The sequence below is a fragment of the Adelges cooleyi genome, unplaced genomic scaffold (assembly GCF_023614345.1).
Source record: "Adelges cooleyi isolate 19-005CV unplaced genomic scaffold, UGA_ACOO_1.1 ACOO_flye_CR_arks_rails_tigmint_CR_PRNA_2, whole genome shotgun sequence".
Classification (NCBI taxonomy): domain Eukaryota; kingdom Metazoa; phylum Arthropoda; class Insecta; order Hemiptera; family Adelgidae; genus Adelges; species Adelges cooleyi.
In genome coordinates, this window is record NW_026095860.1 from 8,694,696 (window position 1) to 8,711,979 (window position 17,284).

Genomic DNA, 17,284 nt, shown 5'->3' on the forward strand with positions numbered 1-17,284 from the left:
TACACAGACAAATTCCACTTTAAGTAACATACTAGCATGTAGTATTCATAATTAATATATTTAATAACTAATAATTTACAAGGAAAATTTTTTAGCTAATTCAATTAATATTTTAACATTCTTCACTTTTTATATCAAACTTAATACATCATTATAGATACAAAACGTTCCTTACTAACTTAACACTATTGGATAAGAGTTGCAAGAATAAAAAAAAAATTAATAAATAATAATATGAAATTAAAATAATAAAAAAAGTTAAAAAATAACATTACATAATAGCAAGTCATAAGATAGTGTTATTTGTAGAAATTAAAAAAAAAAAAAATAATAATAATAAAACAAATTGGAGTACTAGCAGTATTTACTATTCATAATTAAACCTTTTTTTTATGGTATTTGTAATAATTTGAACAACCGTGTTAGTGGTATGAAGCAGTTGTAAAATAATTAAACAATTTATTGTAAAGAACGCATTTCATTATTAGATGGTCTCAACGGTACAGTTTTGTTGTTAGCATCAGGAAATCTTTGATGATAACGTTCCAAACGCAAAAATTTAACAGTCACCAATTTTCCTAAAAAAAAAGAACTTTATAACATTTTTGACTTTTAAAAATTAATTTATATGTTAAATTAATGGAAGCATTGATTTTTAAATGTATAAACTACAGATAAGCAGTGCTATGCATACATCGACTAATTTAATTCAATTTTACCCCCATCAAAAGGGCATTCCACCATCTGGTTATCTACAATTTATTACCTGTTATTTAGTATATGGCAGATTATAGTACACAGCTCGAAGGTTAAATACAAAGAACAATATTAAAATAATCACACTTTTTAGGTTGGCCATGAAAAACTACATTAAAAAAGGGTTATACCTCACAATATCCAATGACTTATTTAGAATTAAGCTTTAAGTTGGAGGGAATGGCTATTATATATTTAAAACCCATTCAAAATACTACTAAAATTTGGTTAAAAATTGTTTTCCTACTTACCATCATACCAAAAACCATGTAGTTGTCTATAAGCTTTTCCAGCTTCTGTTGGCGAAACACATTTAACGTAAACACATCCTTCTTGGCTACTGCGATCAACAGAAAGATGTAACAATTCAACACCTTCACATTTTTCTAAAATAGCATCTTTAACACGTGTCTCACAATCATCACCAGTCATACTGTAAATTGTTTAAAAATAATTATTATAAATCTATAAAAATTGTCTTTGACGAGCTTACGTGAATTACTTACACTATTCACTACAAGCTCATTTTAAAACATAACTACCTAAACTGAAATTAGTTTATAAATCTTGTTTACAATCAATATTATACCCCGTCTCCCGAGATAGTGCATGATATAATATTTGATACAGAAATAACTAAAAAGTAAGTTTTTACTTTTTTTAATCAACTATACTAAAAGTATGTCCTTTTCACCAAAATGTACTGCTTTTGATTTTTTACAAGAGTTTTAAAGGATTATGAGTATGCCATACAATTATACCTAATCACTTTATTTCTATATTATAAATGTTGTTTCTAAAGAGCATTACAATCTCTAAAAATTAAATTTATTTGCCAGGTTATCTGTAATATCGTACTAAAATATGATATTTTAATGATAAATGTTTTTTATTTATTTATATAATTAAAAAAAATAAGAGATTGTAGAATCCTTATAACACTTTACATATAAAAAAATGTAATATTAAAACTGTGACAGTTTTTCCTGTGGTCATATTTTATTGAAATTTTGCTATAGCTAAAGGAAAAACTAAAACGTGCAAACAAATATCCAAATACCCTTAAGAAAATTTTCAATTATTACCTATTTTTATTCCTTGATAAATAGCTATACTAATGCCCCTTAACTTTTAAACCAATACAAATCAATTCGCTCAATTATGGTGTCGAGGTTTAGAAGGTGTATTTTTGTCACACTAATAAGAATTAAATTTACATTATTATAATAAAATATAGTCGAGCTTACGAATCTGGTCCAAACATATGACGTATCTTTAAACATGATGTAGGACTCGGTTGAGGAGAATTCATGCTACCCTCGTTAGTTTCAAATGCTTGACCCTGCCAAACTTTTTTCCTATTAACATAAAATAAATATAAATCTCAACAGCTGTAAGATGATAAGTTGAGTTTTCATATAATATCATTAAAAAAAATGTATCAATAAAGGGATATTTAGTTATTATACATATATATATATATATATATATATATATATATATATATATATATATATACACACACATAAAACCAATAATTTTCTTCATCAATATTTTTTTATATTAACTGTACATTTAATTTTTAGTTAAATAGCTAGGTTGAGTATTTTCACAATTCATTCTAGTCTCAACAAAATTAATAAATTAATAATTGGTTATAAATTTTATATTTTAAAGAAATTATTAATGTTACAACACAAAACTATCGTATTATAAAACTTACAACATAATGTACAAGAGATTAATAATACAACAAATGAAAAATTAATTTTATTATACAATTGAAATGTCTTATGTTAGTTTAAAATTATAATAATGAATATATTTTTAGCTTAAAATTTTAACATTTTGTCTTTTAAAAAACTACTGTGTATACTAATTTGAAATAAAAAAAAATTGAATTGCCTTACATAAGTTATATAAAACGAAAAAAACTTACCATGTAAATTGTTATTGCAACAAATTATTTGTATTGTTAACCATACATATATGTAAATATATATAATACATAAATTGAATAAAATGTTACTTTAAATTAATGCTGAGTATTAGTCTTTAATACTTACGCTGTGCCAGGTGACACAGGTTGAACCCATCTCCAAATTTTAAAGTCTTCACCATTGATTTGTTGAATTTCGGTCCTTACTCTTGATTCGGATTCAGTAAAATACTGTTCAACGTCAGCCCAAATTTTTGATTTAGCTAAAATAGATGTCATAGAATAAATATCTGTTACAAAATTATTTTGATGTATTCATTTACCTTGTCTCTCATTTATTGAAATTAATTGGTCTCGAATATGAATAATAGCCAAAAAAGGTTCATTAGGATAGTGTTGAGCTCTTAGTTTTAATTGATTAATGACATTTTCAATTAAATTGTGAACTTCTTGTTTGTGTTTTTCACTTTTTGCAGATATGTAACATACACCAAAGTAAATGCCAAGTATAGAAATTCCCACTGAAATCAGTTAATTAAGATAGTTTAAATAGTTAAAAAAATATATAATAAAATAAAATAAAATTATACCTATTCCTAACCAAACAATAAGATAAAACATATTAGCAAATATGTTTTTGATAGCACAGACAACTGGAACGTTTGGTTGAACATTTATTTTAAATTTAGTGTCAAATCCAATTGGGGAATCAGAATAGGTTTTTGCAATGCTCTTAAAAAGTTCTACTAATTCTTCGACTTCTCGCGATGGTATATTTTCATAAGTCAAGATATGTTCATAGGCGGACTGTGTGTCCACAGTTGGTTCTATATCTGAATTTTCACATTTGTTCTTTATATATTTATCTGTAACTTGAGACACTAATGAACCATACAAAGATCTGATTCTCTCTTGTTCTGCATCACATTCATAACCTTGTAGATTTTTCTTGGCACAATATGAATTTAGAATACCTAAAAATTATTTTAGATTAATAATTACAAAATATTAAAACAAATAACTTAAGCATAATAAATAAATTATATTATAATGTAACAGCTTTTGAGATGTCTATTTTGCTTACCTGAAGGTAATACGATTGTACTAGATTGTATTGAAGTAAAATAAAGTCCAAAAATAACTACAAAGAATGCTACAAACAGTAAAATAATATATTGTGTATTCCTTGTATAACCATTTCCTTGAGGCCTCTGATGAGTTGGCTGAATATACCTCCTATAAGAAAAAAAAACAACACAAGTTTAATTATTAAATTAAATAAAATGACAATAAGAATACAAACCTTGAATTTTGAGAATAAATTGGTGAGACTGGAGATGGCAAATCAAATTGAGAAGTACTAGATACGTCAGTTCTATCTGTAAAATCATTTTTTCATTATAAAATAATAAAGCTCACAGAAACAATAGAATATTGGATTTATTTGATAATGGTACTGATAGCCTGATAACTTAAATCAAAATTAAGTCGTGTCAAATATTATATATACCCTGTCCGCTGAGAAAACATGCCACGACCCGACGAAAATTAGCTGTTCTGCGTATTCCCACGTAGCACCCAGTGTCTAGCGTTCTCCCCATCAGACCGCCCTGCCTGTCCTCGGTCTTCAGTCTAAATGCGCAAACCCGGCATGTTCTCTCAGCAGACAGGGTATAGATAATACAGTCTTAATTTTTATTGCTTGATTTAAGTTAATCTAAAATAAGAAACTAGAAATCAAGATATTTATAATATAACAAAACATACTGTAAGACTGATTCATCATCTTTTCTTTCCATCGTTGTATTGCTTGATCAGCATGTGGTGTTTCAGTAACAGGACCTGAACGTGGTCTTCTTATTACCGGTTCTCTTGGAGTTATATTCACACCAGTATCAAAAATTCCACTGATTTTTTTGTCCGTTTTTATTTCGTTAGGTCGACTGACAACTTTTTTAACATCTGAAAAAATTAAAAACAATGATTTATGATCAAAATTATGTGATAAAATTGATTAATTTATAATTTTCTCAGTTCTAGACCTTGAGTGATCATATTATATGTATAATGTCTATCGCTCTATAGAGGTAATCCTTATTACTTCGCACAAGTTATTTATAAGCGTGTCTGTATAATTTATAGATAGAATATATAAGAGTAATAATTAATGGTTATTTTATAATACCTGGTGATGAATATAAAGTCTGATCTTCATCTCTACTAACAGCATCCCAGTTAGAAACATTCATCAGTGAGGCTTCATGTGATTTAGGTGAAGAACTTGCTAAATTTGGACTAGCTGATAGAGTTGAACGTCCAAGGGAGCCATTATCAATATCAGAATCCGAGCCTGTATCAAAAGGATCTGGAGCACGGTATTGACGACGACGTCGAGGACTTTTCTTTGGACTGTCGGTGTTATCAAATGTAGTATACTGTGATGGTCGACCAGCAACTCCAGAAGATGATATTATTATAGAATCATTAGTGCCATTTGTTGTTTTGGCCTTTTGTTTAGGAGGTGGCATGCTTCTTGTTTCAGCAGTGTTACTAGTTATGCTACTTTCAAGATCGGAGAGTTTTTTTAGCAATAATTTTCTAGTTGAATTTGTTACTGGTGGAACTACAGCATTGAACGATGATAAACGTCGTCGCAACTCCTGATCCGATATTGAATCCGCCATGATATCTGTGACCCAAAAGGCAAAAGGTACAGAAACTTAAAAAAAATTAAGATTAAAAATAGTAATGTCAAAACAAATTATAAATTTGAAAATCGTTGTTACATTATCAATAATGTTTAAATTAATATGCACCGCATACTTACGTGAATTGTGATAGCAATAATTATGGGTTATAAGATGAAAATGTAATCAATTTTCTAGGATTGCAGCCGCAGATATTATTTATCGTAAATAACGTAACCATAACAAACCTATAGTTAGAATTCCAATCAAAACTAGCAAACATAATAATTTGTCATTTTGTTTAACCTACAAGATTAATTTTTGGTGAAAATTCCGTTATTTATACAACCAACCGTGGTCTTTGATAGAAAGTATGCCTAACCGCGGTTACTGGACGGTCGGCGGAGAAAAGCCGATTCACAGTGTAGGCAGTCCTTCAATAATTTGAATTAAATGTTAATCATCTTTTAATACTATTTGAAATGGAATGATTTTATTACTACTTTCAGCAATCATAAAAGTTAAAAAACTAGCAAAGAAAATTTTTTTTCAAACTTAAACAGTATTATTGCCGCATTTTTTCAAATATCCTGACGTTAATCCGTGAATCAGTGGAACTGGCACACTAGTCTTCTACATACAATAAAGTTGAATGTTGCTGCAACGAGATTACCTTATTTTTAAATTGGTCCATATATAAACTTATCATCACCATATTTGTTTTATATTAGAAAAGACAAAGTTCTTTTAATATTAGCATTCAAATTGTAATATTTTTTCTTTGACAGTATATTTTCTAGCTATATAGAAAGATTTGCCAATCATTAATGTTAAAAAAATTAGCAAAACTTATTTTATAACATACATAAACTATATTGTTGCCGCATTTTTTCATATATCCTGACGTTAATCCGTGAATCAGTGGAACTGGCACACTAGTCTTCTACATACAATAAAACTGAATTTTGCTCCAACGAGATTACCTTATTTTTAAATTGGTGCATATATATTTTTTTCATCACCATATTAGTTTTATAATAGAAAAGACATTGTTCTGTTAATATCAGCATTAAAATTGTAATAATTTTTTTTTGACAGTATATTTTCTAGCTATATTAAAAAATTCGGCAATCATTAATGTTAAAAAGTTAGCAAAACTTATTTAATAACATACTTAAATTATATTGTTGCCGCATTTTTTCAAATATCCTGACGTTAATCCGTGAATCAGTGGAACTGGCACACTAGTCTTCTACATACAATAAAGTTGAATTTTGCTGCAACGAGATTACCTTATTTTTAAATAGGTTCAAATATAATATTTTCCTTCTTCATATTTGTTTTATATTAGAAAAGACATTGTTCTGTTAATATCAGCATTAAAATTGTAATAATTTTTTTTGACAGTATATTTTCTAGCTATATAAAAAATTCGGCAATCATTAATGTTAAAAAGTTAGCAAAACTTATTTTATAACATACTACAACTATATTGTTGCCGCATTTTTTCATATATCCTGACGTTAATCCGTGAATCAGTGGAACTGGCACACTAGTCTTCTACATACAATAAAACTGAATTTTGCTCCAACGAGATTACCTTATTTTTTAATTGGTGCATATATATTTTTTTCATCACCATATTAGTTTTATATTAGAAAAGACAAAGTTCGTTTAATATTAGCATTGAAATTGTAATAATTCTTCTTTGACAGTATATTTTCTAGCTATAAGAAAGATTCGGCAATCATTAATGTTAAAAAAACTAGCAAAACTTATTTTATAACATACTTAAAATGTATTGTTGCCGCATTTTTTCAAATATCCTGACGTTAATCCGTGAATCAGTGGAACTGGCACACTAGTCTTCTACATACAATAAAGTTGAATTTCGCTACAAACGAGATTACCTTATTTTTAAATTGGTCCATATATATTTTTTTCATCACCATATTAGTTTTATATTAGAAAAGACATTGTTCTGTTAATATCAGCATTAAAATTGTAATAATTTTTTTTGACAGTATATTTTCTAGCTATATTAAAAAATTCGGCAATCATTAATGTTAAAAAGTTAGCAAAACTTATTTTATAACATACTTAAACTATATTGTTGCCGCATTTTTTCATATATCCTGACGTTAATCCGTGAATCAGTGGAACTGGCACACTAGTCTTCTACATACAATAAAGTTAAATTTTGCTCCAACGAGATTACCTTATTTTTAAAAAGGTCCAAATATACATTTTTTCATCACCAAATAAGTTTTATATTAGAAAAGTCATAGTTCTTTTAATATCAGCATTGAAATTGTAATAATTTTCTTTGACAGTATATTTTCTAGCTATATAGAAAATTTCGGCAATCATTAATGTTAAAAAGTTAGCAAAACTTATTTTATAACATACTTAAACTATATTGTTGCCGCATTTTTTCATATATCCTGACGTTAATCCGTGAATCAGTGGAACTGGCACACTAGTCTTCTACATACAATAAAGTTAAATTTTGCTCCAACGAGATTACCTTATTTTTAAATAGGTTCAAATATAATATTTTCTTCTTCATATTTGTTTTATATTAGAAAAGACATTGTTCTTTTAATATCAGCATTAAAATTGTAATAATTTTTCTTTGGCAGTATATTTTCTAGCTATATAGAAAAATTCGGCAATCATTAATGTTAAAAAATAGCAAAACTTATTTTATAACATACTTAAACTATATTGTTGCCGCATTTTTTCAAATATCCTGACGTTAATCCGTGAATCAGTGGAACTGGCACACTAGTCTTCTACATACAATAAAGTTGAATTTCGCTAAAAACGAGATTACCTTATTTTTAAATTGGTCCATATATATTTTTTTCATCACCATATTAGTTTTATATTAGAAAAGACATTGTTCTGTTAATATCAGCATTAAAATTGTAATAATTTTTTTTGACAGTATATTTTCTAGCTATATTAAAAAATTCGGCAATCATTAATGTTAAAAAGTTAGCAAAACTTATTTTATAACATACTTAAACTATATTGTTGCCGCATTTTTTCAAATATCCTGACGTTAATCCGTGAATCAGTGGAACTGGCACACTAGTCTTCTACATACAATAAAGTTGAATTTTGCTCCAACGAGATTACCTTATTTTTAAATAGGTTCAAATATAATTTTTCCTTCTTCATATTTGTTTTATATTAGAAAAGACAAAGTTCGTTTAATATTAGCATTGAAATTGTAATAATTCTTCTTTGACAGTATATTTTCTAGCTATAAGAAAGATTTGGCAATCATTAATGTTAAAAAAACTAGCAAAACTTATTTTATAACATACTTAAAATGTATTATTGCCGCATTTTTTCAAATACCCTGACGTTAATCCGTGAATCAGTGGAACTGGCACACTAGTCTTCTACATACAATAAAGTTTAATTTCGCTCAAACGAGATTACCTTATTTTTAATTGGTCCAAATATAAATTTTGTTTTCACTACATAATTCTTATATTAGAAAAGACATAGTTCTTTAATATCAGCATTGAAATTGTAATAATTTTCTTTGACAGTATATTTTCTAGCTATATGAAAATATCGGCAATCATTAATGTTAAAAATGTAGCAAAACTTATTTTATAACATACTTAAACAGTATTGTTGCCGCATTTTTTCAAATATCCTGACGTTAATCCGTGAATCAGTGGAACTGGCACACTAGTCTTCTACATACAATAAAGTTAAATATTGCTCCAACGAGATTACCTTATTTTTAAATTGGTCCATATATATTTTTTTCATCACCATATTAGTTTTATATTAGAAAAGACATTGTTCTGTTAATATCAGCATTAAAATTGTAATAATTTTTCTTTGACAGTATATTTTCTAGCTATATAGAAAATTCGGCAATCATTAATGTTAAAAAGTTAGCAAAACTTATTTTATAACATACTTAAACTATATTGTTGCCGCATTTTTTCAAATATCCTGACGTTAATCCGTGAATCAGTGGAACTGGCACACTAGTCTTCTACATACAATAAAACTGAATTTTGCTCCAACGAGATTACCTTATTTTTAAATTGGTGCATATATATATTTTTTCATTACCATATTAGTTTTATATTAGAAAAGACAAAGTTCGTTTAATATTAGCATTGAAATTGTAATAATTTTTCTTTGACAGTATATTTTCTAGCTATATAGAAAAATTTGGCAATCATTAATGTTAAAAAACTAGCAAAACTTATTTTATAACATACTTAAAATGTATTGTTGCCGCATTTTTTCATATATCCTGACGTTAATCCGTGAATCAGTGGAACTGGCACACTAGTCTTCTACATACAATAAAACTGAATTTTGCTCCAACGAGATTACCTTATTTTTAAATTGGTGCATATATATTTTTTTCATTACCATATTAGTTTTATATTAGAAAAGACAAAGTTCGTTTAATATTAGCATTGAAATTGTAATAATTCTTCTTTGACAGTATATTTTCTAGCTATAAGAAAGATTTGGCAATCATTAATGTTAAAAAAACTAGCAAAACTTATTTTATAACATACTTAAAATGTATTATTGCCGCATTTTTTCAAATACCCTGACGTTAATCCGTGAATCAGTGGAACTGGCACACTAGTCTTCTACATACAATAAAGTTTAACTTCGCTAAAAACGAGATTACCTTATTTTTAATTGGTCCAAATATAAATTTTGTTTTCACTACATAATTCTTATATTAGAAAAGTTATAGTTCTTTATATATCAGCTTGAAGGTTGTAATAATTTTCCTTGGTCAGTATTTTTTTAGGCTAAACTGAAAATATCGGTAATCATTAATGTTAAAAATGTAGTAAAATACCCTTTTTTACATACTTAAACAGTATTATTGCCGCATTTTTTCAAATATCCTGACGTTAATCCGTGAATCAGTGGAACTGGCACACTAGTCTTCTACATACAATAAAGTTAAATTTTGCTCCAACGAGATTACCTTATTTTTAAATTGGTCCATATATAAATTTTTCATCACCATATTAGTTTTATATTAGAAAAGACATTGTTCTTTTAATATCAGCATTAAAATTGTAATAATTTTTCTTTGACAGTATATTTTCTAGCTATATAGAAAAATTCGGCAATCATTAATGTTAAAAAATAGCAAAACTTATTTTATAACATACTTAAACTATATTATTGCCGCATTTTTTCAAATATCCTGACGTTAATCCGTGAATCAGTGGAACTGGCACACTAGTCTTCTACATACAATAAAACTGAATTTTGCTCAACGAGATTACCTTATTTTTAAATTGGTCCATATATATTTTTTTCATCACCATATTAGTTTTATATTAGAAAAGACATAGTTCTTTAATATCAGCATTGAAATTGTAATAATTTTTCTTTGACAGTATATTTTCTAGCTATATAGAAAAATTCGGCAATCATTAATGTTAAAAAGTTAGCAAAACTTATTTTATAACATACTTAAACTATATTGTTGCCGCATTTTTTCATATATCCTGACGTTAATCCGTGAATCAGTGGAACTGGCACACTAGTCTTCTACATACAATAAAACTGAATTTTGCTCCAACGAGATTACCTTATTTTTAAATTGGTCCATATATATTTTTTTCATCACCATATTAGTTTTATATTAGAAAAGACAAAGTTCGTTTAATATTAGCATTGAAATTGTAATAATTCTTCTTTGACAGTATATTTTCTAGCTATAAGAAAGATTTGGCAATCATTAATGTTAAAAAAACTAGCAAAACTTATTTTATAACATACTTAAAATGTATTATTGCCGCATTTTTTCAAATACCCTGACGTTAATCCGTGAATCAGTGGAACTGGCACACTAGTCTTCTACATACAATAAAGTTAAATTTTGCTCCAACGAGATTACCTTATTTTTAAATAGGTCCAAGTATAATATTTCCTTCTTCATATTTGTTTTATATTAGAAAAGACATTGTTCTGTTATATATCAGCATTAAAATTGTAATAATTTTTCTTTGACAGTATATTTTCTAGCTATATTAAAAAATTCGGCAATCATTAATGTTAAAAAGTTAGCAAAACTTATTTTATAACATACTTAAACTATATTGTTGCCGCATTTTTTCAAATATCCTGACGTTAATCCGTGAATCAGTGGAACTGGCACACTAGTCTTCTACATACAATAAAGTTGAATTTTGCTCCAACGAGATTACCTTATTTTTAAATTGGTCCATATATAATTTTTTCATCACCATATTAGTTTTATATTAGAAAAGACAAAGTTCGTTTAATATTAGCATTCAAATTGTAATAATTCTTCTTTGACAGTATATTTTCTAGCTATAAGAAAGATTTGGCAATCATTAATGTTAAAAAAACTAGCAAAACTTATTTTATAACATACTTAAAATGTATTGTTGCCGCATTTTTTCAAATATCCTGACGTTAATCCGTGAATCAGTGGAACTGGCACACTAGTCTTCTACATACAATAAAGTTAAATATTGCTCCAACGAGATTACCTTATTTTTAAATAGGTCCAAATATACATATTTTCATCACCAAATAAGTTTTATATTAGAAAAGTCATAGTTCTTTATACATCAGCATGAAGATTGTAATAATTTTTCTTTGACAGTATATTTTCTAGCTATATAGAAAAATTCGGCAATCATTAATGTTAAAAAGTTAGCAAAACTTATTTTATAACATACTTAAACTATATTGTTGCCGCATTTTTTCATATATCCTGACGTTAATCCGTGAATCAGTGGAACTGGCACACTAGTCTTCTACATACAATAAAGTTAAATTTTGCTCCAACGAGATTACCTTATTTTTAAATAGGTTCAAGTATAATATTTCCTTCTTCATATTTGTTTTATATTAGAAAAGACATTGTTCTTTAATATCAGCATTAAAATTGTAATAATTTTTCTTTGGCAGTATATTTTCTAGCTATATAGAAAAATTCGGCAATCATTAATGTTAAAAAATAGCAAAACTTATTTTATAACATACTTAAACTATATTGTTGCCGCATTTTTTCAAATATCCTGACGTTAATCCGTGAATCAGTGGAACTGGCACACTAGTCTTCTACATACAATAAAGTTGAATTTCGCTAAAACGAGATTACCTTATTTTTAAATTGGTCCATATATATTTTTTTCATCACCATATTAGTTTTATATTAGAAAAGACATTGTTCTGTTAATATCAGCATTAAAATTGTAATAATTTTTTTTGACAGTATATTTTCTAGCTATATAAAAAATTCGGCAATCATTAATGTTAAAAAGTTAGCAAAACTTATTTTATAACATACTTAAACTATATTGTTGCCGCATTTTTTCAAATATCCTGACGTTAATCCGTGAATCAGTGGAACTGGCACACTAGTCTTCTACATACAATAAAGCTGAATTTTGCTCCAACGAGATTACCTTATTTTTAAATTGGTCCATATATATTTTTTTCATCACCATATTAGTTTTATATTAGAAAAGACAAAGTTCGTTTAATATTAGCATTGAAATTGTAATAATTCTTCTTTGACAGTATATTTTCTAGCTATAAGAAAGATTTGGCAATCATTAATGTTAAAAAAACTAGCAAAACTTATTTTATAACATACTTAAAATGTATTGTTGCCGCATTTTTTCAAATATCCTGACGTTAATCCGTGAATCAGTGGAACTGGCACACTAGTCTTCTACATACAATAAAGTTGAATTTTGCTCCAACGAGATTACCTTATTTTTAAATAGGTCCAAGTATAATATTTCCTTCTTCATATTTGTTTTATATTAGAAAAGACATTGTTCTGTTAATATCAGCATTAAAATTGTAATAATTTTTTTTGACAGTATATTTTCTAGCTATATTAAAAAATTCGGCAATCATTAATGTTAAAAAGTTAGCAAAACTTATTTTATAACATACTTAAACTATATTGTTGCCGCATTTTTTCAAATATCCTGACGTTAATCCGTGAATCAGTGGAACTGGCACACTAGTCTTCTACATACAATAAAACTGAATTTTGCTCCAACGAGATTACCTTATTTTTAAATTGGTGCATATATATTTTTTTCATCACCATATTAGTTTTATATTAGAAAAGACAAAGTTCGTTTAATATTAGCATTCAAATTGTAATAATTCTTCTTTGACAGTATATTTTCTAGCTATAAGAAAGATTTGGCAATCATTAATGTTAAAAAAACTAGCAAAACTTATTTTATAACATACTTAAAATGTATTGTTGCCGCATTTTTTCAAATATCCTGACGTTAATCCGTGAATCAGTGGAACTGGCACACTAGTCTTCTACATACAATAAAGTTAAATATTGCTCCAACGAGATTACCTTATTTTTAAATAGGTCCAAATATACATATTTTCATCACCAAATAAGTTTTATATTAGAAAAGTCATAGTTCTTTATACATCAGCATGAAGATTGTAATAATTTTCTTTGACAGTATATTTTCTAGCTATATAGAAAAATTCGGCAATCATTAATGTTAAAAAGTTAGCAAAACTTATTTTATAACATACTTAAACTATATTGTTGCCGCATTTTTTCATATATCCTGACGTTAATCCGTGAATCAGTGGAACTGGCACACTAGTCTTCTACATACAATAAAGTTAAATTTTGCTCCAACGAGATTACCTTATTTTTAAATAGGTTCAAGTATAATATTTCCTTCTTCATATTAGTTTTATATTAGAAAAGACATTGTTCTTTTAATATCAGCATTAAAATTGTAATAATTTTTCTTTGGCAGTATATTTTCTAGCTATATAGAAAAATTCGGCAATCATTAATGTTAAAAAATAGCAAAACTTATTTTATAACATACTTAAACTATATTGTTGCCGCATTTTTTCAAATATCCTGACGTTAATCCGTGAATCAGTGGAACTGGCACACTAGTCTTCTACATACAATAAAGTTGAACTTCGCTAAAAACGAGATTACTTTATTTTTAATTGGTCCAAATATAAATTTTGTTTTCACTACATAATTCTTATATTAGAAAAGTTATAGTTCTTTATATATCAGCTTGAAGGTTGTAATAATTTTCTTCGGTCAGTATTTTTTTAGGCTAAACTGAAAATATCGGTAATCATTAATGTTAAAAATGTAGTAAAATACCCTTTTTTTCATACTTAAACAGTATTATTGCCGCATTTTTTCAAATATCCTGACGTTAATCCGTGAATCAGTGGAACTGGCACACTAGTCTTCTACATACAATAAAACTGAATATTGCTGCAACGAGATTACCTTATTTTTAAATTGGTCCATATATATATTTTTTCATCACCATATTAGTTTTATATTAGAAAAGACATTGTTCTGTTAATATCAGCATTAAAATTGTAATAATTTTTTTTGACAGTATATTTTCTAGCTATATTAGAAAAATTCGGCAATCATTAATGTTAAAAAGTTAGCAAAACTTATTTTATAACATACTTACAACTATATTGTTGCCGCATTTTTTCATATATCCTGACGTTAATCCGTGAATCAGTGGAACTGGCACACTAGTCTTCTACATACAATAAAACTGAATTTTGCTCCAACGAGATTACCTTATTTTTTAATTGGTGCATATATATTTTTTTCATTACCATATTAGTTTTATATTAGAAAAGACAAAGTTCGTTTAATATTAGCATTGAAATTGTAATAATTCTTCTTTGACAGTATATTTTCTAGCTATAAGAAAGATTTGGCAATCATTAATGTTAAAAAAACTAGCAAAACTTATTTTATAACATACTTAAAATGTATTATTGCCGCATTTTTTCAAATACCCTGACGTTAATCCGTGAATCAGTGGAACTGGCACACTAGTCTTCTACATACAATAAAGTTGAATTTCGCTAAAAACGAGATTACCTTATTTTTAATTGGTCCAAATATAAATTTTGTTTTCACTACATAATTCTTATATTAGAAAAGTTATAGTTCTTTATATATCAGCTTGAAGGTTGTAATAATTTTCCTTGGTCAGTATTTTTTTAGGCTAAACTGAAAATATCGGTAATCATTAATGTTAAAAATGTAGTAAAATACCCTTTTTTTACATACTTAAACAGTATTATTGCCGCATTTTTTCAAATATCCTGACGTTAATCCGTGAATCAGTGGAACTGGCACACTAGTCTTCTACATACAATAAAGTTAATTTTGCTCCAACGAGATTACCTTATTTTTAAATTGGTCCATATATAAATTTTCATCACCATATTAGTTTTATATTAGAAAAGACATTGTTCTTTTAATATCAGCATTAAAATTGTAATAATTTTTCTTTGACAGTATATTTTCTAGCTATATAGAAAAATTCGGCAATCATTAATGTTAAAAAGTTAGCAAAACTTATTTTATAACATACTTAAACTATATTGTTGCCGCATTTTTTCATATATCCTGACGTTAATCCGTGAATCAGTGGAACTGGCACACTAGTCTTCTACATACAATAAAGTTGAATTTCGCTAAAACGAGATTACCTTATTTTTAAATTGGTCCAAATATAATTTTGTTTTCACTACATTAGTTTTATATTAGAAAAGACATAGTTCTTTAATATCAGCATTGAAGTTGTAATAATTTTCTTCGGTCAGTATTTTTTCTAGCTAAACTGAAAATATCGGCAATCATTAATGTTAAAAATGTAGTAAAATACCTTTTTTTCATACTTAAACAGTATTATTGCCGCATTTTTTCAAATATCCTGACGTTAATCCGTGAATCAGTGGAACTGGCACACTAGTCTTCTACATACAATAAAGTTGAATTTGCTCCAACGAGATTACCTTATTTTTAAATTGGTCCAAATATACATATTTTCTTCACCGAATAAGTTTTATATTAGAAAAGTCATAGTTCTTTATACATCAGCATGAAGATTGCAATATTTTTTCTTTGACAGTATATTTTCTAGCTATATTAAAAAATTCGGCAATCATTAATGTTAAAAAGTTAGCAAAACTTATTTTATAACATACTACAACTATATTGTTGCCGCATTTTTTCATATATCCTGACGTTAATCCGTGAATCAGTGGAACTGGCACACTAGTCTTCTACATACAATAAAACTGAATTTTGCTGCAACGAGATTACCTTATTTTTAAATTGGTCCATATATATTTTTTTCATCACCATATTAGTTTTATATTAGAAAAGACAAAGTTCGTTTAATATTAGCATTGAAATTGTAATAATTCTTCTTTGACAGTATATTTTCTAGCTATAAGAAAGATTTGGCAATCATTAATGTTAAAAAAATTAGCAAAACTTATTTTATAACATACTTAAAATGTATTGTTGCCGCATTTTTTCAAATATCCTGACGTTAATCCGTGAATCAGTGGAACTGGCACACTAGTCTTCTACATACAATAAAGTTGAATTTCGCTAAAAACGAGATTACCTTATTTTTAATTGGTCCAAATATAAATTTTGTTTTCACTACATAATTCTTATATTAGAAAAGTTATAGTTCTTTATATATCAGCTTGAAGGTTGTAATAATTTTCCTTGGTCAGTATTTTTTTAGGCTAAACTGAAAATATCGGTAATCATTAATGTTAAAAATGTAGTAAAATACCCTTTTTTTACATACTTAAACAGTATTTTTGCCGCATTTTTTCAAATATCCTGACGTTAATCCGTGAATCAGTGGAACTGGCACACTAGTCTTCTACATACAATAAAGTTAAATTTTGCTCCAACGAGATTACCTTATTTTTAAATTGGTCCATATATAAATTTTTCATCACCATATTAGTTTTATATTAGAAAAGACAAAGTTCGTTTAATATTAGCATTCAAATTGTAATAATTCTTCTTTGA

The 17,284-nt window shown here is 27.0% G+C and overlaps 1 protein-coding gene across 1 annotated transcript; it reads right to left on the reverse strand.

Annotated features, from left to right (window-relative positions):
- On the reverse strand, positions 1-5,695 carry LOC126833757 (inner nuclear membrane protein Man1). Its single transcript, XM_050565271.1, has 11 exons — positions 5,523-5,695; positions 4,881-5,384; positions 4,463-4,657; positions 3,999-4,074; positions 3,780-3,931; positions 3,286-3,669; positions 3,019-3,216; positions 2,823-2,958; positions 2,004-2,114; positions 1,008-1,189; positions 1-578 (listed from the first exon to the last, which is right to left on the reverse strand). The coding sequence occupies exons 2-11, from the start codon at positions 5,377-5,379 to the stop codon at positions 460-462; spliced, it is 2,052 nt and encodes a 683-aa protein (XP_050421228.1). The 5' UTR covers positions 5,380-5,384; positions 5,523-5,695; the 3' UTR covers positions 1-459.
- Positions 5,696-17,284: the final 11,589 nt, after the last annotated feature.